The sequence below is a fragment of the Cavia porcellus genome, unplaced genomic scaffold (assembly GCF_034190915.1).
Source record: "Cavia porcellus strain 051 isolate PalLab524CR breed Dunkin Hartley unplaced genomic scaffold, mCavPor4.1 scaffold_1, whole genome shotgun sequence".
Taxonomy (NCBI): Eukaryota; Metazoa; Chordata; class Mammalia; order Rodentia; family Caviidae; genus Cavia; species Cavia porcellus.
In genome coordinates this window covers 69,600,297-69,623,519 of record NW_026947484.1, presented here as the reverse complement: position 1 = coordinate 69,623,519, position 23,223 = coordinate 69,600,297, and the positions used below count along the sequence as shown (strand labels likewise).

At 38.9% G+C, this 23,223-nt stretch overlaps 1 protein-coding gene across 2 annotated transcripts in view; it reads right to left on the bottom strand.

Annotated features, from left to right (window-relative positions):
* Window positions 1-23,223, bottom strand: part of Carnmt1 (carnosine N-methyltransferase 1) — a 34,551-nt gene that overhangs the window by 1,402 nt on the left and 9,926 nt on the right. For both annotated transcript variants that reach the window (XM_003472164.4, XM_063249701.1), the window contains exons 4-6: window positions 11,288-11,428; window positions 10,238-10,416; window positions 8,206-8,319 (exon numbers count right to left, since the gene is read on the bottom strand). In XM_003472164.4, the coding sequence (XP_003472212.3) occupies window positions 8,206-8,319; window positions 10,238-10,416; window positions 11,288-11,428 (434 nt within the window). The remainder of the gene's footprint in view (window positions 1-8,205; window positions 8,320-10,237; window positions 10,417-11,287; window positions 11,429-23,223) is intronic.

Here is a 23,223-nt window from a genome sequence, read left to right as displayed (position 1 = left end):
AAGAAAAGCTAAACTCCCCTCACTCCCACCCCACGCCTGTAAGCGACTGGCTGATCCAGACAAACACAGGCTGTGATGATAGCTATGAGGTTAAAATGTACTTTAATGCCTGTAGTGTTTAGTGTTTCACTGACTTTGCAGGTCTAAAGCCGGTAGTCTGATCATCTATTCAGAGGGTAGCATCTATGGGGAATCTCGTTCTGAAGGTGGTGGCCATTATCACTTCCCTATCATCTTGTTTTGAAGTCCCGTTTCATTTTCATTATTTTGTCAGATTTTACTGTTTTCTCTTATTTGATTTTATTATATCCTATGGCATGGGTGGCCAATTATGGTAGCCACTTTGGATTTGCTCTTGGCTTGTTTTGAAGTCCTCTATTGTATTCACTATTTATTTATTTATTTATTGGTACCAGGGATCAAACTCATGTCCTCATGCTTGCCAGGCAGGTGCTTATGCTGCTGAGCTAAATCCCTGGCCCCACTGTTTTGTTTTTATTGGTTCTACTCTGTTCTGTTTTGTTTGATTTTTCCAATGTCTGAAAGTATGGGCAGTTATACTGAAGACAACAAGCATCATGGTAATCATTGTGATTTCCTATTATTTTGCTTTGAAGTCCTGTGCCACTTATACTGTTTTGTTTTGATTGGTTTTCTTTAAAATTAAAAAAAAAAAAAAACAAAAAAAAACAACTCACATGGCTCTGAAGACAATTATCCAACACCAGAAACTCTGGCCAGGAACCAGCCCTGAGCGGAGGGGCTGCTCTCATGGGGACCGAGTCCCTCCGTGTGCACCTGCCCTGCAAGGTGATCACCACATAGCGGGCCTTCAGGTGCTTAAGTAGCAGCTGAATCAGAGAATGTTTTGTGCCTAAATTCCAAAGGCACATGGTGAGTACACAGTGGTACCTCGGTTCACAAACTTAATTCTTCCACAATTCTGGTCACAAACCAGAAAAGTTAACCACTGAATTTGATTTAGTTCTTATCCAATTCGGTTTGTCTCTTTACCTTTCACTGGGTTAACTGTAAATTACACATCCAGCTCTCTGGATAGCCCACTCCTCACACAATATGCTAACCATGAGAGATTAAGGCCAGCAATTTGTGTGTGTGTTGATTTGTACTTGTAATCCCAGCTATTTAGGAAGCTGAGGCAGGAGAATCTTAAATTTGAAGCCAGCCTGGGCAACTTGGTGAGATCCTAACTCAAAAAATGCTCAATGGTAGCGCTTAACAAGAACCAGGCCCTAGATTTGATCTCCAGTTCCACCAAAACGATAACAGAAAACTTCACTGCAAACGGGATGAAGTTTCTGCTCCCTAAGAGGCTTACCAGCCTGTGCTCATGTTGAAGGTAAGTTTTCTTTGCCTTTCCCTTTTGTAATCCTACAAAAACTACTAGGGAAAATGCCTATAGCAAGCCTACATTCCCATTAGTTGTATTTAAGCATTAGAAAAACTGAACAGAGCTATTTACTGAGCATCTGTGTTGTCCTACATTATAGCAAAGTCTTTTTATAAGAATGTAGAGACTCACAGCTAAGTCTCTCCAGCTTTCAAGCCTGTGCTGGCCCTCCTGTATTATTTAGAGCCCTGATGCAAATCTATATCAATGACTCTGACACACACAGGTCCCATTTTCTCTCCACTGAGTTTTGTTCCATGTAGAAAGCTCCATCCTCCAACTTGATTTAGCCATGGTGTAACCCTTGCTGAAATCTGTCCATGTCTCCAGTCTCTAATTCATTTAATGCTATGCTGTACTGCTCACTGATTATTTTTATGCAATCAGCAGCTTTTCTAACTAGGTTACAAGTTGTGTGTCAAGGAACATGTAGTTTCTTTTGACTCTACCAAAATGTATTGCATTTACAATTTTACCATTCATAGAAACAGTTGTATTTATTTTTCAGTTTTTATTACAAATGGCACTTAAAACAACTAACTCCACATATTTTAGATTTTCCTTTACAAAGATTTTATTTATTATCTATTTAAAACTGGGGCCAGAATACTTGGAACCTCTGCACTGAACTATATGTTCAGCCCTGATCGTATTGTTTGTTTTTTGAGACAAGATCTTGATAAATTGTTAAGCTACCCAGGCTGGGCTCAACCTGACTGCAATCTGAAAACATAATCTCAGGTGAAATAAATCAGATATATAAGTTTAAATATTGTATGGTTTCTCTCATATGAGAAATCCAAAGTACAAAGAGCAAAATTAAAGATAAAAGGAAAGCAAGAAGAGAGTTCTTTGTAGGGAGAAGCCAAGTAGATGATGGAGCAGAGAAGGCATGGATACCATTTTTTCAAGGGGCACAAACTTTAAAGTATCTGTGGTATATTTAACTAGGGTAAAGTATAGCAAAAGAGACCCTTGGATCAGAGCTGGGTATGAGAAAAGTAGGGAAAGCCAAGAGACTGGGTAGAAGGAACCTATACAAAGAATGAGTACAGGAAACAAAAGGGAAATACACCAGTTACATGTCTAGAACATAACAATACTTAAAGGAAAACTGATTGAGATTTATAAATGTTTTAACTTATGTGAGCAAAGTACTTTATTTGTAAAGTATTAAAATGCCCATCAACTGAGAAATGGACAAAAAAAGATGTGATCTTTCTATGTAATGGAGAACTACTCAGCTATGAAGAAGGATAAAGTGAAGATTTTTATTGGGATGCAATTCAAGACCACACTCCTAAGGGATATAAATTAGATTCACATGTGTAAACATCATGTCTTCCTGGTGAGAAACTGAAAGAATAAATAAACCCAAAATGAATAATAGATATTGTGAAATGGGAAGAAATGGTTCAAATGGAAAAAGGAACTAGAACAGGGGAAAGGAAAGGAAAGAAAAGGAAAAATACAAGACAGTTATTCTATTAGTTTCTCTTAGTTCACTGAGAAGAAAGGTTTGCGCTAATATTGTCTAAAGTTTTTTATACCTGTATCTTATACTCTGAGTAATACTTTAAAGATAACAATACTCAATGTAATAACTATTGTTATTCTTTTATTTTGCTATGAAATTTTAACTTTTTTCATAATAACTGCTAGGCATTTATTTCTGCACATATTTCATGTACTTAAGAGTCTGAGACTGAAAAATGTATCCAATTATGTACACTTAAAATGGTAATAATGGCAAAGTTATTTGCTACTGTTACTCTACTAGAAATATTTCTTTTTATTTTAAAGAGGGTAAGATTAAACAGAACAAAACAGATCATAAGGAAGCAATTTTAAGAAACACAGATTTCAAAGCAAGTCCACTGGAGATCTTCACTGTCTATCTTATTGCCTCTACTTTTTTTTCCAAGTAGTTGCCCCCATTTCACACACATTGAATACATGCTGAACAATATGGAACTACTCTAATCATAACAGGATGATGAAGGCTTTTTAGGTCTTCAGGACCTGACATTGGAGAATAATGACTGCCATAATGTCTCTCATTCTATTCGTAGTAGATGTCCTTATCTTTACGAATGCTGAAATTGAACATAAGAGACTAGACTAATATCACTCTGGACAGTGAATAATAGTATTGCTAGATTTTATATCATAATGCTACAGAATTAGCACTGGGTTTCTTAATGTCTCTTCTTCAAAGTATCTGTTCATTATATCATGCATTATATAATCTGTTCCCATAAACTGTTTAGAAATTCTTCCCATGTGTGAATCTCTACATATATATCTATCCTTTCAGTATTATAGGGGAAAAACAGATCAAAACAAGACAACAAATTCCTAAAAAAACATGAAATGAAAAAGACACATAAAACCAAAATATTAGGTGATCTACAGTAGTTACTATGCTTTCTCTTATTTTCAAAAGAACTGTCCACATCATCACACATAATATAACTGAACATAGCATTACATAGCTATTTTAATAAAAAAAGAACTTTGGAGACATTGTAGGACTTCAAAAGCAGTTAATAATCAAACTGGAATGGGTATCTTATTGCATCTTGTCATCTTCAGAGTAGTTGTCTCTGATCTTAGACTTGATACTATCAAGCATACCAAATTTGAATAAAATCAGTCAAGGCAAAACTGCAATCTAACAAACCAGCTTCAAGTAAGATCAGTCATAGTAAGACAATGTAATTAATATAGGGCTTTAGTTTAAGTTAATAGGAAATTAAGGATAGTTACTATAGTATAGCCTGCTATTTTGGGGATAGCTGTCTGTACCCTCAAATCTAGTATGAGTAGACAAACCGCAACAAAATATAATCAAACTAAACAGAGCGATAAGACTACTGTGACTTTTAAATCCTGATACACTATTAACAATGTCCTCTGCTTTCCTTTTTTTAGGCAATTCCTCACCTTTACCTTTCTCAAGATGCTCTGTATATTTTGGGTCCCACTAGCTCCTGTACTTTTTAAGATTAGGGGGTCACCAGTTATCTGAGTGGTGCTGAAACTTTTTACTCCTGAGCTTGATCTTGAGCTGTACTCCTTTACTTACAAGGTTTTCCTTCCTTCTAGCTGTGTAGTTCTACACTGCACAAAAGTGTCATAACTTTCCAACCTATCTGCAGCTGCTGGACGAGTTGGCCCTATTTCTCTCTGGTTCTCTATCACATAGAGCATCATTTTCTCATCTTTGACTTTCAGTTTATTAACCCTCTTTCAGGTTGAGTATATTTCCTATTCAGAGTATTTTGATGGATCCTGCCTCCTAATCTAGTCTGCCTGTGTTTCTTTTTGTTAAGTGTATCAAGGCTACCTATATTAAAGATTATAGCCTACCTTCTCTGCCTCATTTCTGCTACTTTATTCTTCTGTCATTATTTGTCCACTTTTCTCCTTCATTCTAGTGTCTGCCCCGTTCACTGAGGCTTCTCTGCCACTGTTGCTGGAATCCTGGTATTTTTTTCTCTCTCTCTAGAATGTCCTTCAGTATTTTTTGTAGAGTTGGATTGGTGGCCATGAACTCCTCCTTGTCTTGGAAACATCTTATTTTTCCATTAATTTTGAGAGTGTTTCAGGGTACATCAGTCTGGGTTGGAAGTTATTTTCTTTCAGGCTTGGACTATTTCCCCACAGGCTCTTCTTGATTTGATAGTTTGTGTTGATAAGTCTGTTGTTATTTTGATGATTTTTCCTTTGTAGGTGATGTGCTTCTTTTCTCTGGCCGCTTTTAATGTTCTGTTTTTGTGTTGGATTTCTGGGATCTTGACTATTATATGTCTGGGTGTAGATCTGTTTTGGTTGTAGTTGGTTGGAGTTCTATATGCCTCATTTATCTGGATATCATTTCTTTTTCCTGCTTGGGAAGTTTTCCTTATTTCTGTGAATAGTCTTTGTAATTCATTTGTGGTTACCCACGTTTCTTTGCTCACATTTTTTATTCTTAAGTTATAGATCCTCTTGTCATCTTCTAGCCTTTGAATTGTGACTTCCTGGTTCCTTGTTATTTTTAATAGGTCTTTTCTTTCATGATCATACATTGTAAATTTCAAGTTTCGAAAAGCTAACTTTAGTTTCTGTCAAGGCATTTTGCCAGCTTTCAATGGAGTTTTTTTTTTTTTTTTTTTCCTCTGTGAACTGTTGTTATTTCAATGGAATTTTTAATTTCCTGGTAATCTCTTTGGATCTGTTTCATGTATTCTAGATTTTGTTTATATTCTTCACCAAAAGTTTCTCTTCTTTTTCTGGGTTCCTCCATTCTTCCATCTGTGTCTTCTTGAGAGAGGCTTAGCATGTCTTTAATTAATCTTTTTATATCTTGCCTCACGTGGATTAGAATTTCAGTTTTAAGTTTGTCTATAAAGTCACGAAGGTATTTCTTTATGTTCACTGATGCTGTGTCTAATATTACATGATTGCTGCACTGGTTCTCTTCTGTATTTACTTCTCCTGGACTTATTTTCCCAGGGTCAGTGGCTGGAAGTTTTTTCTTATTTCTATCTCTTGTCATGTTTCTGTTTTCTTTCAGACAGGTGTGTGGTGGAGATCTGACTCTCTTTGTATTGCTTATGGTTTTTCTGAAGCGTGCTGCTGGGGGCTTGCTGCTCTCTCCAGTTTGCTGTTATCTGAGGTGCACACAGAGACAATGAGGGCTGGCCCTTCTCCTCTGAGCCAGTCAACTGGTGAGTGACTTCAGCAACTTAGTCTGTGCTGTGGCGGACGTCACAGGGCCGGGACAGTTTCGTCCCTGGTATTGGGTCCTGACCAGGGATGTGACTCAGCCCAGGCTGATCCCACCAGTCCTCTCTAGGCCAGGGTGGCTGACTGGTGCCACCGCAGCACCCGGCTCTGCCCACTCCAAAATGTCTCCCAGCCGGCCACACTCACTGTGGGAACCAGATTTCCAGCACTCACTGACAATTAATGCAGCTCTCCACCTTGGCTCCATTCCGCACTGCGCCACGTCCTCCCGCCTAGGGCCTGGGACTCACAACTCCCGTCCTCCCTTCAGCACCACCTTGGATCGCCTGACTGCACAGCGCGGAGCGGTCTCAGTGAGCACATCTGGCTCCAGCCCTCCACCTGCGTTTTTCCTTCGTCTTCCCCTTTTTCTTTTTCCTTCAGTTCCCTCCTGGCATCATAAGTATCCCTCTCCACTCGTCCGGCCCTCTCCATGTTGTCAAATTCCAGCGTCTGGGCTGTTTTTCCCAGAGAGGCTCTCCAGCCAGTGACCTAGCAAGCCGCCATCTTCTTCACTCTCTCCGAAATTTTTACTTTTGTAATAGAAAAACACAAGTGTTCAAAAGCAAAGCTGTTTCTGTGAAAGTTGAGCACTACAGAAACACAATACTTTCCCACAACTCCACAGCAGCACTGTGACCACGGAAATCCATGATCATTGGTACGCTAAGCCATGAAATGATGACACTATCAGATCACAAGTCTGTCTCTGCCACATATGAACTACAGGACCTTCCTGCTGGGTATGTGGCCCAACACTCAGGTTCTTCAATGTCTTAGCAGTGCCTTTTCACTGAGATTAAAGAAAAGTTTCTAAGGGGCTAACACAACACCTCCCCACAGGCAGCAAATACCCAGTAGGGGATATCTTCTAGTCTTTCCTTTAAGGTTACTTAAGTTAATGATTGCTAAGATTTGAAATTTCTTATTATGTTACAGCTACTCTCATTTGGTGCAAAGGAATCTACTGAGAAATTTTAACAACAGAATCTCCAGTGAAGACATATAGAGAGCAGATGTTGGTCATGGTGACATGTGCCCTGTAATCCCAGCAACCAGGGAGGGCCACAAGTTTGAGGCTAGCCTGAGTAGATTAGCAAGACCACCTCAAAATAAAAAATAAGAAGGCTGGGGCTGTAGCTCAACAGTAGAGTGCCCTGGGATTTAGTTAACAGTCCTGACAAAGAAGGGGAAGCAGAGAGAGGGAGAAAAGTGGAGGCGGGGGACAGAAGGTGACAGAACCTCAGAAATAAAGCTAAACCATCCCTGAATGTCAGGACTCAGTACCACGTGGGCACATCCTTGAATACAGGATGGCAAGCTCTACATTCAAGCCTTGGTGTCCTTCTCAATATATTATTTGAATAATACATATTTCTGAATATATATATTATACATAAATAGAAGTAAATTTATACATAAATTATCTCACTGAAAAAAAGACATGTATACTGACCTTCATCATTATTTTATATTCCTTTAATTTTAAAAAGGAACAAACACAATTTCCTTATACTCTGGACCAGAGAAGTCCTGGCACTTGCACTGCCATCTCTAGCTGCAGGCAGTACAACCGCACTGCACTTTCTGTCCTAATGAAATGATAGTTCTCACTCTTCAACTTGAGGTCATCAGGAGTCATCACACCTCCTCTTTCCCCAGCAGATGGGTATATTAGGGAGGAGAGTGAAGAGAGTAAGATTGTTCCCCCAAATTCATTAAGAAAAATAGAAAGCAGTGGCTGGCCTCCTCCGTGAAGCAGGGAACAAGAGCGATGGAACAATTACCTCGCCACCAGACATAAGGACCTGTGCACACGAGACTATGGCGACTGTGGGTGGACCTGAGCACAGACAGATGACGTCTGGGCTCCTCACACTAATCTATGGTCTAAGGGAAACCAGAGGCTCTAAAACACACAGTGTAACTGTAACTTTCATGAATACGGTGGAACTGGAGGTAAAGCAGATAAAAGTACTCAAATTAATGTGTAAAACTTTAATAAACATGGAAACACTTACCAAGATTTATCCAAATCCCACCTGGCTTGAGTATTTTCCATATTGTGTCAATATAATCAATCACGTTGTGAGCTGTGTCTATGAAGAAACAGGTGGCAATACAGTCCCAAGTATCTAATAAAAAAAAAAAATCACTGCATCTGTTATTTTGCTTTTTTTCTTTAATTTTTTTAAACTTGACAGTTACTGCTTATAGAGCATTAATATTTTATTTAATTGTAAGGATATGGAAGCTATGCTCATGGGATCAACGTTATAATTAAAAGTAACCAAATAATCATTTATGGGCAATATTCTAGTTCATAAAGGTTTTACCAATCCTATAGGGAATCTGAAATGATTTGTAACAGCATGTATCCGTACGTATCATTACCAAATGATATCTCTAGGTTTTATTATCTATTAAAATTCTAGCCTTTATGCTTTTATTTATTTACTCATCATTCCTTTTTGTGGTGCTAGGGCCTTGTACATATGCTAGGCAAATGCTCAATCACTGAGGGTACATCACTTTGCCCCTGGCTTTCATTTAAACTGTTAACAAAATACTTCAAAATTCTGATTTAAACCAGTGCTAGTCATCAATTCTGGCAGGCTCTTGAAAGACTGCCAGACTGCTGACATTCTGAGAAATAAGTGACATCCAAACACCTAAATACTGGGGAATGGGGTAAGTAAATGCCCAGGGAAAGAGGGGCGGGCAGTCAGGTGCAGTGGCAGCTCCCTTCCACAGGCCATGGCCCGGTACAGGGACGGGCAGCAGGCCAGAGATGCATATTGGTCCAGAGCTGGCATGACACAGGCAGCCCATCCTCCCAAAGGTTACCTCGCCATCCTTGCTCCAGAAGCAACTTACTTTCCATTATTTCACTCCTATTTTGAGACCTTCCTCCTTCCTCTTTACCAACAAGTAACATCTTCTCTCTCATCCTTTCTAATCTCAGACAAGGCTGCTTCAATCTCAGGGTCCAGGGTAAAATAAACAAAACCTTTCGATGTTGTAAAGGACAGATGAACAGGAGCTTTCTTTGTTGTGCTCCCGGCTGTGAGGCCTCTCTCCAGGGCCTCACAGCACTCTCGGAGCACAGGGTGGCATCCTTGCCAAGGCCTCCAAGTCTGCTCACCGAGCTCTCCTCACCTCCTGAGAAGCACAAGCACTCCGGACCACTGCCCCTGCCTGCGGCCCAGCATCTGCACACCCTGGTTTTCACTCTTGGGGTTCTCTGCTGGACTTGTAAGGCTTCTGTTCTTAAAAAGGCCTTCCCAGATAACTGTATATAGAACATCAGCCCCTCCCCACACCCCTGTAACCCCTGTGCCCTATTTGTTTTTCCCACCTTAAGCGTAAGCCCCCTGTGCAGACTCACTTGATGTGTTCTTTGCACTGCCTGGCACATACCTGATACCTTGGAGGTATCAATAAACACTTTGCGTGATTCTGCTAATTACTCAGCATTCTGTGCTTCTCGTTCTTTTTACTGCCAATACTTCTTCCCTCTCCCCACTTCCACCTTCTCTAATGTCTACATAAAATGTTTTCAACATTTTCCCAAGCTGAAGACTCAACCTATACAATCTGATTATAATGTTCTTCCACAATCTAGACCTGACCTACTTTGCTAGTCCTATCTCCCACTAAACATCTGTTTTCCTGCCTGTATGGCTGTGCTGCTGTGTGATTACCATACTTACTTGTATCTTTGGGCCTCAGCCTGCCTCAAATGCTACTGCCCCTATTCTTCAGGTCACAGCCCCTCTATAAAGAGCCCTCTTCTCACACTGGCTTACTGTTATCTTCACTGCATTCATTCCACATGTGAACTCTGTCTGCAATATTGACCTAATAAATTCTGAGTCCTTGATTACACATGGAGTTCTTTATATTTCCTATACTGCCTTAGACCTAAGATTAAAACATTCTAATTTATCACAGAAGTATATACATTATATTCTACCATCAAAATGAACGTCCAAAATATTAACTCGTTAGGTATAGAACAAAAGACTTTTAAAATGCCTGCTTTGAACTTACTGCATTCTGAATAAATCTCCTGAAAATCTCCTGCTGTCATAGAAAAGTTAGAACCAGAAGGAAGACTGTGGGGGTCAACATCAGGGAAAGAGATGGGTCGAATCTGATCAGCTGATTTCCGGTTATTGCTGAACTGATGGATCCAGGGATAAAGTTTGTATTTATTAATTTCAGAACATCTGAAAAATAGGAGTGTAAGGTTCAGTGTTAACTAAACATTTCACCAAGAATATCTAAACCCTAAACTACAATCTGAATATCTGCAGCTATAATTCATATAATCTGAGTATCAGTGGCAACACTGCTCCCTGCTCAGGTACCTGAAAACGTACACACGTGGACACAAGCAAGCACCCATGCATTACAATAGACGTGTGCTGCTCATTCAAACTAATCAGAACACATCTGTGAACTGGAAACCCAAGTCAAAATGGTGCAACTACTTGTTTTTAAAAATTGTACATGGGCTTCAACTCAAACAGTCTACTATACATTTTAATTATCTTATATAATCCTTTTTTCCTATCACTAACCCCCTAAAAGTCAAAGACAACAGACTCACTTTTAAACAAGGCAGCAGTTTTCGTCTAACACACATTCTGACCTTAAAAATGACTTAGCTTTTTCTGCTACCTAGCAATAGAGGCCACAGAAGTTATTAGATTTTTCCATCTCGCTCATGGCCATTCTGAAAGAACTCGCTTAAGAAAAACAGTGCTGGCTGACTGCTGCACTGAACACGTAAGAAACAAGCGAGTGAAGAAGTCTAGGGACGATGAGAAAATATCCCTTCCTGGATCACACTCGTTTGCAAGATTATATACAGGAGTGATTTCTGTTCTATGGAATGCTCTGCCTCTCTCTAAAAACCATTTACTCATCTCAGCAATCTATTAGCTAGGCAAATGTATAAACATATCGAATTTAACGTCAATACTTATGATCTAACACCATAATCACACACTATGCACTATAAATTCAGAATTGTTCAAAAAATATGTGATTCTGAGAAATTACTATTTCCAGGGGTGGAAAAAAAAAAAGAAATACCTGTTCAGTACAAAGTTGGAAGAAAAGAGCATAAAAAAACTCCATTCATTTCCTTGACAAGCATAACCTAGCATAGCTATTTCCCAGGCCAGTCTTCCTAGTCCAGCACCAGGTACCAGAATATTTACTTTAGAAGGATCCCTGAAATGAAATAAAGCAATTATGTCCAACCCCTCAAAGAAAAAAAAAAAAAAAAAAGAAAGAAAGAAAAAAAAAAAAACAAAGAAGAAAGGAAATCCATATTACAAACCAAAAAAATTATTCAATAAGAATAAGCTCACTAGGATATCTGACTTCTGAAGACTGAGAAATACTTTTAAATATTAATTTACATGCCATGAAGCATAAGGAATTATTGTATGTGTTCAGATATCTGGTGGGAATTTTATAACCCAAAAATTATTTTTCAGAAAAAAAGGAGTTACCTTATATCTGAAGACATATGAAGTGACTCATTCTGAGCAGCTGCTACCTGAACAACTGCCAGGATGCCAGACTATTCCAAAGTGATCCCAACTGCACATGAAGAGTTTAAACAAACATAATTTTACTTCTACACTCTGTATGTAATACGGTGTCTTATATAATAAAAGGCAGATGGACTATATTTACATTTCAATGCATGAGGCACACGTGTGTGACAGCAATATATGTACTTGGTTAAGAGAAATAGGAAAGGGGTATTTTTACTAGGAAAATGGAGACCCAGCATCTAATTCAGCACACACCATGGCAAACACACTGCATTCGGTCTGTTTTAATCTAAGTCATCACACGGCCATGGCGTATCTCCTCTGCTGTAAGAGCTGCCATTCACCTTCAAACTACAGAAAGCCTCTGCCTGCCAAATCTGAGATGGTAAGGCAGTATGATCCTGAGAAAAGTACACCAATTCTTATTGGAAACCGAAGGAAAATGTGTGTAGTTAGCTGGTACTGTACCACGTGAAACTACTATGTCTCCTAAATTTGGCTCACAAAGGCTATCTTTAAACTATATAGCCTTTAAGTCTGGCATGCTTGAAAAGTAGCCCAGCATTTTGCTAGTACCCAAAGAACAATCTGCATATCCCACAATGAAATGAAACAGAAAGTTTCAGTCCATAACTAAAAGTACAGTGAAGATCTGCCCACGGTTATTTAACATCTGTACATGAAACATGAACTTGAATGAAATCTTTAATGTAATGTGTGTCATTGTTGCACGACATGCAAAAAAACTAAGGAAGTCTGTTAAAAAAAGACTTCTTACAAAGGCACCTATTATGATTAGTAAGAGATCCAGTATTTGATATAGATAAACTCATGCCTAGGAGGTCCAGGAGAAGCTAATGTAAAATGTTTTCTTCTTGTTCCAGATTATAAACAGTGTGCATGTTCGTGTTTGCACTTTAAGTTTAATGAAGAAAATAGATCATCCTCTTGCTTTGTAGCTCAGAGGCAAAGAACTTGCATAGCAAGTGAGAGATCCTGGATTTGATCTCAAGTACACCAAGAAAAGAGAAAAAAGAAAAAAAAAAATCAAACTAATGCAACATGATAGGTGTGGTGGCACATTCCTGTAATCCCAACAGCTGGGAGGCTTAGCCAGGAGGGTCATTACTTGAGGGTTCAAGGGCAGCCAGGGCTACACAGTGAGTTCAAGGCCAGCCTAAACTACAGAGCGAGACCACCTCAAAAAACCCAAAAAACAAATCAAAGCAACAACAACCAAAGTAATACAACAAAAAGTAAAAGGGTATATAATTAAACTGATAGTCTTTATTTTTAAAATCATAGCCAATGTCATAATAGCTAAGAAAAAAAGTATACAGATTTTAAAAGTTGCCTTAATGTTAAGGGAAAGCTATACCAATGATATCAACAACTATTTTGGTAACTTGTGGAAAGTTAGTTTTATGACTGTAGTTACAAACTAATTACCAACTAATCAGAAATATAGAACTCTCCACCCCTATATATTAGCAGTACTCTGTATAAGATTACTCTTAAAAGGTTAGCCTCCTGAATACAGAATATGCCAAGGCTGAACCTTAAGAATTAGTCAACTATTACAGACCTGTAAGTTATGTGTATTACAATAAAAAGGATTTCAAAAGCACATAAGAGACACATTAAAACATCCTCTAGAACTGAAAAAACAAGCAATCAGAAACAGGCTTCTCTTAATGAGAAACCCAAAGTGCAAATGATTTAAGGAGAAAACTAAAGGATGACAGGCAACAGGGAGGTGACTGTGGAGACGGGAAGGGGTATGGGGACAGGGAGATGGCAGAGCGGGGAAGCAGAAAGGATAATGGCATGACATGTGTATGTATCAATATACAACAATGCACAGCCAGGCTGGTGGTGCACTGCTGTAGTCCCAGCATTCAGAGGCTGAAGCAGGAGGACTGCCAGGAGTTTGAGGCCAGCCTATGCTGCATGGTGAGTTCAAGGCCAGTGTGAACTGCCTAGCGAGATGCTGTCTCAAAACAAAACAACATGATGGGGGGAAGGGGACACACACCGAAGAAACAATGTAGATATTATGTATTACACACATATACTAATAAAATTTTAAAGAGAACCACTGACTCTCTAGGGGAGGGGGTAAGGAAAGGACAGATGACAGGGGAGATGACCAATGTAGGCTACATGCATGTACAAATCTGTCAAAATGAAAACCACTTATCTGTACAAGCCATATACTCTAATAAATGAAAAAACCAACCAAGGAGGGAAGAGGTGAGACAGAGAAAAAGATTCCCTTACAGCTTTTCAGTATCACTCCCCAATTTCCCAGTACTGTGGATTAAACCCAGGGATCTGCAAACGCCAGGCAAAGCCTGTACCACTGATCCATCCCTGAGTCTCTGAAACAAAGTTTTGAGATGGGGTCCTACTCAGCTGCCCAGGCTAGTCTGGAACTTCTGACCCTGCTGCCTCAGCACTGAGTAGCTACAAATAAAGACCTGTGTCACCAAGCTGGGCCTTCAACATTCTTTATATAAGGGTTACAACATAGACAAACAAATGGAAGGCTCCTCTAATTATATTCTGTATGAAACTAAGGCACTCTGGCAGCTTCTGCTATGCATCTTTAAGAAGTCAAGGGCATTTCTTAATATGGAGAAGAGAAATGAGTTTAAACCTTGACCATGAGATTATTTTAAATGAAATGAAACTTTATAACCCAAGAATAGAGACACATTCAGTACGTGCTCAGTGATCAAAGGTTTCTGGCTAAAGGTTCTTAGTAAAAAGAAGCTAGAGCGTAGATTTCCAAATTTCCATAGCTGCAGCAGTGGAATAGCCTATTTACTACAAATGCACCGACCCTCTCGGGAGGGGAAGGGTGCACCACTCAAGGGAAGAACAGAGGAAAGTCAAGTCCAGAGGGGCAGAAGGCACCGCAGATCATCTTCATGTGACACTTTTGGTGACACTATTTTACCAGAAACGACCGTTGTTTGTTTCCAGCTGTTCTTTTCTGTCAGCACACGTCTGCATTGCTGACTGTGCAATGAGCTCGACTTCACTGCACAGATTGATCCCTGTACAGCAGCAGGCTAAGAGCATTCCAATGTGGGACACTTGACAGACCTCTGGTGGTAGGAACACTTACAGCTTTTAAGTATCAAAAAGAGGTTCTCTGAATCACAGCTGCCTTGAGTCCAATAGCCATGAACCACATGGCTATTAAAACATTTAAAGAATATAAATTGCATTGCAAGTGTAAGACAAGATCGTATTTCACCTGTTTTCTCTTGCCTATTTATGTGGCCACTAGAAAATTTAAAATTACAGGTGCGCCCTGTGTTTGTGGACCGCACGATGTTTCTACTGAACAGTGCTGACCCACATGTCACACACACTCACAGGGGGTTCGGCTGGGACGCAGCTCTGTGCCACAGGCACCCAGGCCTGAGGCATCGGGTTTAACCCCCAGGATAAAAACAAAATTACATTGAGAAAAAGGAACCTGTGAAATGGTATTAGAAACCACTAAATAAAAGCATACACAAGAGGGTAAATGAGAACACTGCAGGAGTACGCGGTCTGCTTTGGCGTAACAGACATTTAGCTAATGCAGCAACACAAGACCACAGTATCAGAGCAGGTGTATGTCCAGTGTCTTACAGGCAAGTCAACATCAGCTTCACCCATCATCAGCTTCTAATGAAGACTTAATCTCAAGAAAATACAGTACAGTATCAAGGGTTAATATTAAGTCAGGCACTTGATTTTTAAATTACTCATCATTGAAAATGGGCTGGAAACCAGCAGTGTTCAGTGCCTTCAAAATTATGGTCCCAAATTATCTCTTCACCCACTCCCAATATAGATGCCCTCCCTTCAGCCAGACAACTTCTCACCGATAGCCGAAGAGACTTCTGAGTTTCTACAAGCCCACAGAAACTCAGTTATACGAGCTCATCAAATTATTCAGTTATCTTTCCCAAGCATACCAGACAAAACTTCATTATGCTTCAATACTTTACCCACACACCTGTTATAGCTTATATCAAGTTCTTTCCTTTGTTTCTTTCATTTAATTCCAAGTTATCACTATGAATTGCAGGTGAGGCGGTTGCTCTGTAAATAAAGTTTTACTGGAACACAGCCTGCTTGCCAGTGACTTAGGGGGTGCCCTCGGCTGCACTGCCACAGAGCAGAGCTCTCAGTGGCCACAAAGACCACAACTGCTTTCAGATACTAAAATGCGTTAACCACTCGGCACGTTGGCAGAAAGTCTGCCAAGCCCTGATCTAAATTCATTTTGACCCCTTTCCCTGACAGCACATATGACTTCTTTTATTTCACTGCTGGTGATGGCACTGTAATTTATCAGCATCTCAATTAAAGACATTCATATTATTGCTAATCTTCTGTTCAGCGTTACCGCTGTTGGCCTGAATAATTTCCACGGAAAAGTGTATCTGCAGAATGCTTCCCAGAACCTGAACCACAAGAATTAAGTCACACACTGACACTGTAACAAAGATACGCAAACTGCTCATCATAAGTTTTTCTCAATTTATTCTTTTACCAGCAACCTGCTTTCCATACCTTCACCAACATCTTCCACAGCCTGTTAGCTTTTCTTAGATTTCTTTTCCATGAACTATTCACTTATATAATTTTTTCTCTGGGTTATGAGTCTTGAATGTTCTACCACTGGGGTATTACTTTAGATACAGAGAAACTTAAATTTTTATTTGAAAGAAATCTGAACCACATGTCTGTCTTCCATCTAGGAAGGTTTTCAGAATGAAAGAAATCTATCTTAAGCCTCTAAACTACTTCATATTACTTGGCAGTTTACAGCTGTTTTATTTTCTCTTTTAAAATGGGTTTCTTTAGCTAACAAAATGCTTCCATAAATTACTATTTACATTCTTTATTTTAATCTATGTGGAAACATACTTCTTTAGTTTAAACCAATGGTATTTTCCCCCCTAATGCTCAGCTATATAAAAGAAAAAAAATTCAACCAGCTAATAATGCATCAGTATCTTCTGGAATACATCAAAATGCCAGGATATAATAGGGTTTTTTTCACAAACAAAATATCACCCTGAATTCTTTTAAAATAGCCATTGAAATTAAGATCTAAAATACACGGCCCAGCGGCTTTCAGGATTCGTAAGAAAATGTGATTCTGTATTATTGTGAACTTTCAGATTGACACAAAACTTAAGAATCCATATTTCCTTAATAACTTTGTGCTTCATAGCACTGAATTCCTAAATTTAAGTCACTTGTACAAACAAAAACTCTCAACACATGCTGCTCTATTAACTGAAAAGTTAGATTTTACTTATATTCATACTTACTAAGGTTTAAATTCTGAGGTTATACTGGAAATTAAATATTCTGCTCACTAATTTCAATGAGCAGTTTTTCAGAGCAGTGTGCAAAACCAATTTAAAACAAACAAATCAAAGGCTAATAAACACAAGAGTGCCTGGCATCCAACATAATTTAGACAGTGCTTTCCTGTTCTAAACAGACCTCTCAGATTTGTGTGGAAGCCTCATCAATCTGTGGCTTCCAAATAAATCGCTGCCACTTACATCATGGACAAATCAGACAAACTGATAAAACAAATGTGTTCACATAAGGAAAAGTATTTTACCGATCATAAATACAGTAAGTTCTGCACATACTACTTAGAATGTGTTCAACTCTTAATAAAGACTTAGAAAAGCACTTCACTGAAATTTCAATCAGAAAACAGTCAACAGGCCAGCTGACATAAAGCTGAGTCAAATCCACCCCAGGTAGCAAACACTGGGTCCTGGAAACATCTCTGAGAACCAAAGTAACCAGGATTTATCCAGAGCCACCTTGAATTCTGAAAGGCTACAAATTCTGAAAGACTACATACATCAATTGTCCCTTTTCCACGATCCAAGGTTTACATGTAACAGCAAAGCTATGGCTTTTGTACATTATGTGGCCTTTACTGAGTTTCATGGACTTTGTCCATAAAAAGTTTTTGATAGCTTGTCTTATCACCTGTAAGGAAATAAATCTAAAATAGGTACAACAAATGATATAGGAAGAAATATGTAACTTTTCCACTGGGTCCAAGATAGCAAAAAGAAAAAGGCTTTCCAGTGTACTTCATTTAAATATTACACATATCCTCTCCACTTTTATATTGTTTATTTTCATAGACAGGAACGTGGTGACTGGGGAGAAGACAACTATATATCTATCCGTAGAGTCTTTACATTTTGAACTCTGAAATTTCTGTTATCTTTTACTACTTGATAACAGAATCATCTAAACTTAATCCTTTCTTCCTATCTAAATACTGTCAACATTAATAACAGAAAAGTAACAGTAAAACAGCACCATGAGTGCTAATTCCCTAAGTACCTTGAACCATGTGTTCTTTTTAGATATGCCGACACTGTAAGATTGATTAGTTACCATGGCAATACGGATTACTCCGTGATCCCCAAGTATTAACAGAGTCATGTTTTATGTGCTAGAAATGATGCTGACCTAAGTATTTGACCTTCAGACTTCAAAATTCATAAAACTTTCATCCATTCCTATTGTAAAAAGCCTTACAAACTCCTTTCAGAAACAAATACTTTGAATTCTGAGATACTTTCACTATCTACATAAATGAAGAGAAAACATGAATCAGAAACTTCACAAAAATACTCTTTGAAGCAGTAATACTTATAAAGGTTCATAAACTTAAAATACTCAGGTTAAAACTAAAACTCTGAAATACAGAAGAGATTAGATCACAATTCTAATAGCTATAGAGCTCTTAATGTTCTGCCACTGGTAAAAATTAGCAAGCGCAGTCCAGCGGTGTGCAGCGGGGGCACATGGAAGGCCACAGTTCCAACCCCAGTGCCTCCCAAAAGTCAAAGCCAGGAGTCACTTGCATGTGCAAGGTGCGCCCTTGAAAAAGCTGTGTAGTATTTAGTTATTCTTCTAACTGAAGCCATAGATTTTCAAAACAACTCCCACAGAGGGAGCCTTCCTACTTACAGAGGAGAAGGAAAACAGACAGCCGCTGTCGCAGAGGCGGGCAGCACCCCTAACAGGCACAGTGCTTGCTGAACTGCTCCAGCACCAGCAGCAGCCCCGGCAGTGCCAGAGGACGCCGGGGTCCGAACTGAGACTGCACAGCTCCTTCCATTACGTCAGCCAGCGGTCTCATCTTTGTGCCTTAGGTAAGTGTTACCGAGGTATTTTGCCACCTAACTCAAAATCATGTTAATCTGTAAATTTTGTTAATAATCAAGTTCATCCACTGTGTACAAAAAGAAAAAAGTTCTAAACTAGATGGGTTCACAGTGAATTCTACCACATATTAAAAGAAGAATTAACACTGACCCCTCTCAACTTTAAAAAAAAAAACAAACAAAAACTGAAGAGAAGGGAAAATACCCTACTTAACTCTGGGAGGACAGCACTAGCTAACACCAAAATCAGATAAAGACGAGAAAATTCCAGAGCCTGGCACGACAGCACACACTTGTATCCCAGCATTCGGGAGACTGGGGCTGGAAGATCGCTGAAGTTTGAAGCCTGCCTGGGCTACACAGTGAGTTCAAGTCCAGCCTGAGCTACATAATGAGACCCTATCTGAAAAACAAGAAAGAAACCCTTGTGAAGATAAATGTAAAATCCTAAACAAAAATACAGTATTAGCAAGTTGAATTTAACAAATCAAAAAAATTATTTTCCATGAGCATGTGGGATTTATTCCAGGAATACAAGGGTGGTTTAACATAAAAAAACTAACTCAATATATCAAGTGAACTGGAGGCAGCCAAGCATGGTAGGTGCATGGCTCTAACCCTAAATACTCCAGAAAGGTGAGGTAAAAAGACCACAAATTCAATCCCAGCCTGGACATCTTAGCAAGATCCTATCTCAAGAAAACTTTTAAAAGCACTGGAGACACAGCTTGGTGACAAAGCCCTGGATTCAATCACCAATCACACTGTATCCCACCTCATGAAAGAGAAACAGAAAACCCTATGGTTGTCTCAGTAGAATCAAAAAGGCACTTTACAATATTCAACACATTTTCATGCCAAAAAGTCCTTCGTAAACTAAAAATAGAAGAAAATGTATAAAAACCCCACAGCTAACATATTTAATGATAAAGACAGAAAACTTTTCTTCTAAAAATAAAGGGAGTAAAAGGCATCAATTTGGAAAGGAAAAGTTAAACTATAACTTTTTACATAACACAATCTATAAAGGGAAAATCTCAAAGAAACTATAAGAAAGCTAGAGCTAATAAATTAAGAAAGGTTGCAGAGTACAAAACAAACACAAAACATCAGCTATGCTTCTATACATCCGCAATAAAAATCCTGAAGAAAAATACAAGAAAGCAATTTCGTTTACAACAGCTTCTAAAAACCATGAGTAAGTCTAACCAAGAAGACAGACTTATAAGACATAACTGAAAAATAGTGCATGTTTTAAGTTTTCAAAATGTTATTACAAAAGTAAAAGGTACATTACCATTTCTCCCCCAAATACCCTCTGCTGTGACCTCCTGTAGGCCATCATTCCCACCCCTTCTGGATGGCGCAATTCTGGAGGGTGCCCTGCTGCGGCTGCCTCAGGGTCCTGAGTTCAAAGAGTGTTCACAGTCATCCTGCCTCCTAGGAAGAGCCAGGAGTCCTGGTGCCAGGGCCAGTTAATGAGGCGGCTAAGGGCTAAGGACACACCTAACGCTTCTTAGAAACACTTCCCAATTTTTTTTTTTTTACTGCTCCTTTTTTTTTAGAAATTAGAAATTAAAGGGCTAAGAAAATGGAGTGATACATTTGCTATCCAAAGCAAACCACATATTCAACACAGCCCCTCTCAAAATTGCAAGTCCTTCCTGTAGAAATGGAAAGGTTTACCTTGAAATTCATTTGGAATTTCAAACAGCCAAAATAATCTTTTTTGTTTTGTTTAAGTTTTTATCGGTACCAGGGATCGAACTCACGACTGCCTGCTTGCAAGGCAGGCGCTTATGCCACTGAGCTAAATCCCCAGCCGCCAGCCAGAATAATCTTGAAAAAGAAGGATGAAGTTGGAGGACTCACCTTTCCCAACTTATAACTTACAAAGCTGCAGTAATTAAAACAGTATGGTACTGGCATTAGGACTGGCATTATTCCATTGGTCTGTAGGCATTCCATACAGACCAATGGAATAAAATATAGAACCCAGAAATAAACCCTCACATAGTAACAAAGGCTATGGGAGAAATGGGATATCCATACACAAAAGAATGAAACTGGGTCCTAAGTTAATATCACATAGAAAATTAACTGAAAATGGATCAAAGGCAAAAAGTTGAGAATTAAAATCTATGTTATGTGAACAAAAGCCCAGGCAGAATCCTGACAATGGCTATGACAAGCACAGGCAACAAAAGAAAACTAGGGAACCGGACTTCATCAGAATTAGGAATGGCTTGCTCTGCTGGACATACACAGGATCACCAACGTGTGTGCTTCCAAGGGCACCATCAACATAGTGAAAACCAGTCCAAAGGGTGGGAGAAGAGAACTGAAAATTCCGTATCCAACAGGGGAATATGTGCAGCACCAGAAAAAGCACAAAGCATCTTGCAACCTAATAGATGGTAAAGCATCTTGGATCCAGTGTCAAAACCAAGCAGTACCAAAAAAGTGTAAGATAAAAGTATTATAAAGAATTAGGAACTTCACTGCATTTTCACCAATAAGAACTGAATACAGAACATGTGCGTGCCTTGCTTATATGGGAGGCTCTCGGTTCCATCACCAGTACCCGACACCCTAAAGAAAGCTTGTCATAGCAGGTTTATTCAGCAGGAAACAATCCATATGGTATAGACACATAGGCATTAAACAAGCTGAATTAGAAGCTACACATGTTAAAAGCTGACTGAAAAACAAGTCGAACTTCCACTCTTTGCAGATGATGATATCAATACACCAATGATTTTCTGTAGACACGCTAGTTACATTATTACTGATGAGATCTAATTTTTATGCCTTGAGAGTCCAAGCACTTTCCAATGTAGCAAAGATTTTTCTAGTACTACAGGAAGAAATAAAAGATAAAATGCAGATGAAACCTCAGAAACTATTGCACTTTATGGAAAGGGACAATACTCTTCTTCATCATATCATTAGATGGCAATTTTTATTAAGGAATTGACTGATGAACACAAGTACGGCGGAAATTATAAACACTCATGCCTGGTACACAGCCTCCACACCCGTGGCCTGCAAGTAAAACATTTTTCTAGTTTTTAATATTATTCAGTATTATTTAATACATATTTAATAATTATTATTTAATATTATTTAGTACACATATCCATTGCTCCTTTACATATAATGTCCAGCATTCAATCAAAGAATTATGAGGCACGTGAAGAAGAAAAAACTGTCATGGCAAGAGAGGTTCAAAGAAACAGACCAATTAAGAGGTAACACTGCTCAGTAGCACAGTGCCTGCCCAGCATCCCCAGTACTACAAAATAGGGGGGAACGATCCACAAACAATAGCACAGAAAATATATGTAAATGCTAAAAATTCAAAGAAATATAGTATCAGAAATAACCCTTTCAAAGAATTTACCAGATTAGCATAGTAAGGAATCAGTGGCAAGGTTCACAAAATGATCTAAATTACACTATAAAAAGTTGGGTGTGCATACAGAAGGAAAAGCCATCCAACCTACGAGAGGACGTCAAACAGTTTCATTCATGTGTTACTGGAGTCCCAGGAAGAGAAAGCAACTTGCAGAGGCAAGAGCAAAGAATTTCTGACCTGATGATAATGAAGATCTATTCAAACCTCAGGGTCACAGGATGTTTTCAGATGTGGTACCTTGAAAAGCACACAATACTCTGCAAAATCTATCGTGAACTCTTCAAAAATGCCAAAGTCATTGAGGTTCAAATTAAAGACTAAGACACTGACAATTAAATGAAATACCCAGGATTAGGTTCTAGATCAGATGGGAAATTATAAAATACATTACCAAGGCAACTTACATACTTTAATACACACGATTAGATACCATCACAGTATGCAGGGCTACATTTCTTCAATTTGATAACTGCAAGAAAACATCCTTGTTCGCAGGAGTAAACTCCAAGCAGTAAATAAACCTATGACGTATATAATTTAATCAGGGGTTTAGAAAGGTATGGATGGTGTTAGAGACACACATGAGGTAGTGAAAGGAGGGAGGGAGGAAGGGCGGCAATGATACAGCAGTGTGATGAAACGCTTTAGTAAGTACATGGGCTCCTACAAGGGAGCCCTAACTTAATTTAAAACAAAAAGGTTTAGAAAGGAAAGACAGACAGACCCACACACACACACACACACACACTGAAATTTCTGCAAAGATACACCTGAACTAAGAAATTGTCAGTCAGTGAGGAGAGGAAGATGTTGACAAGA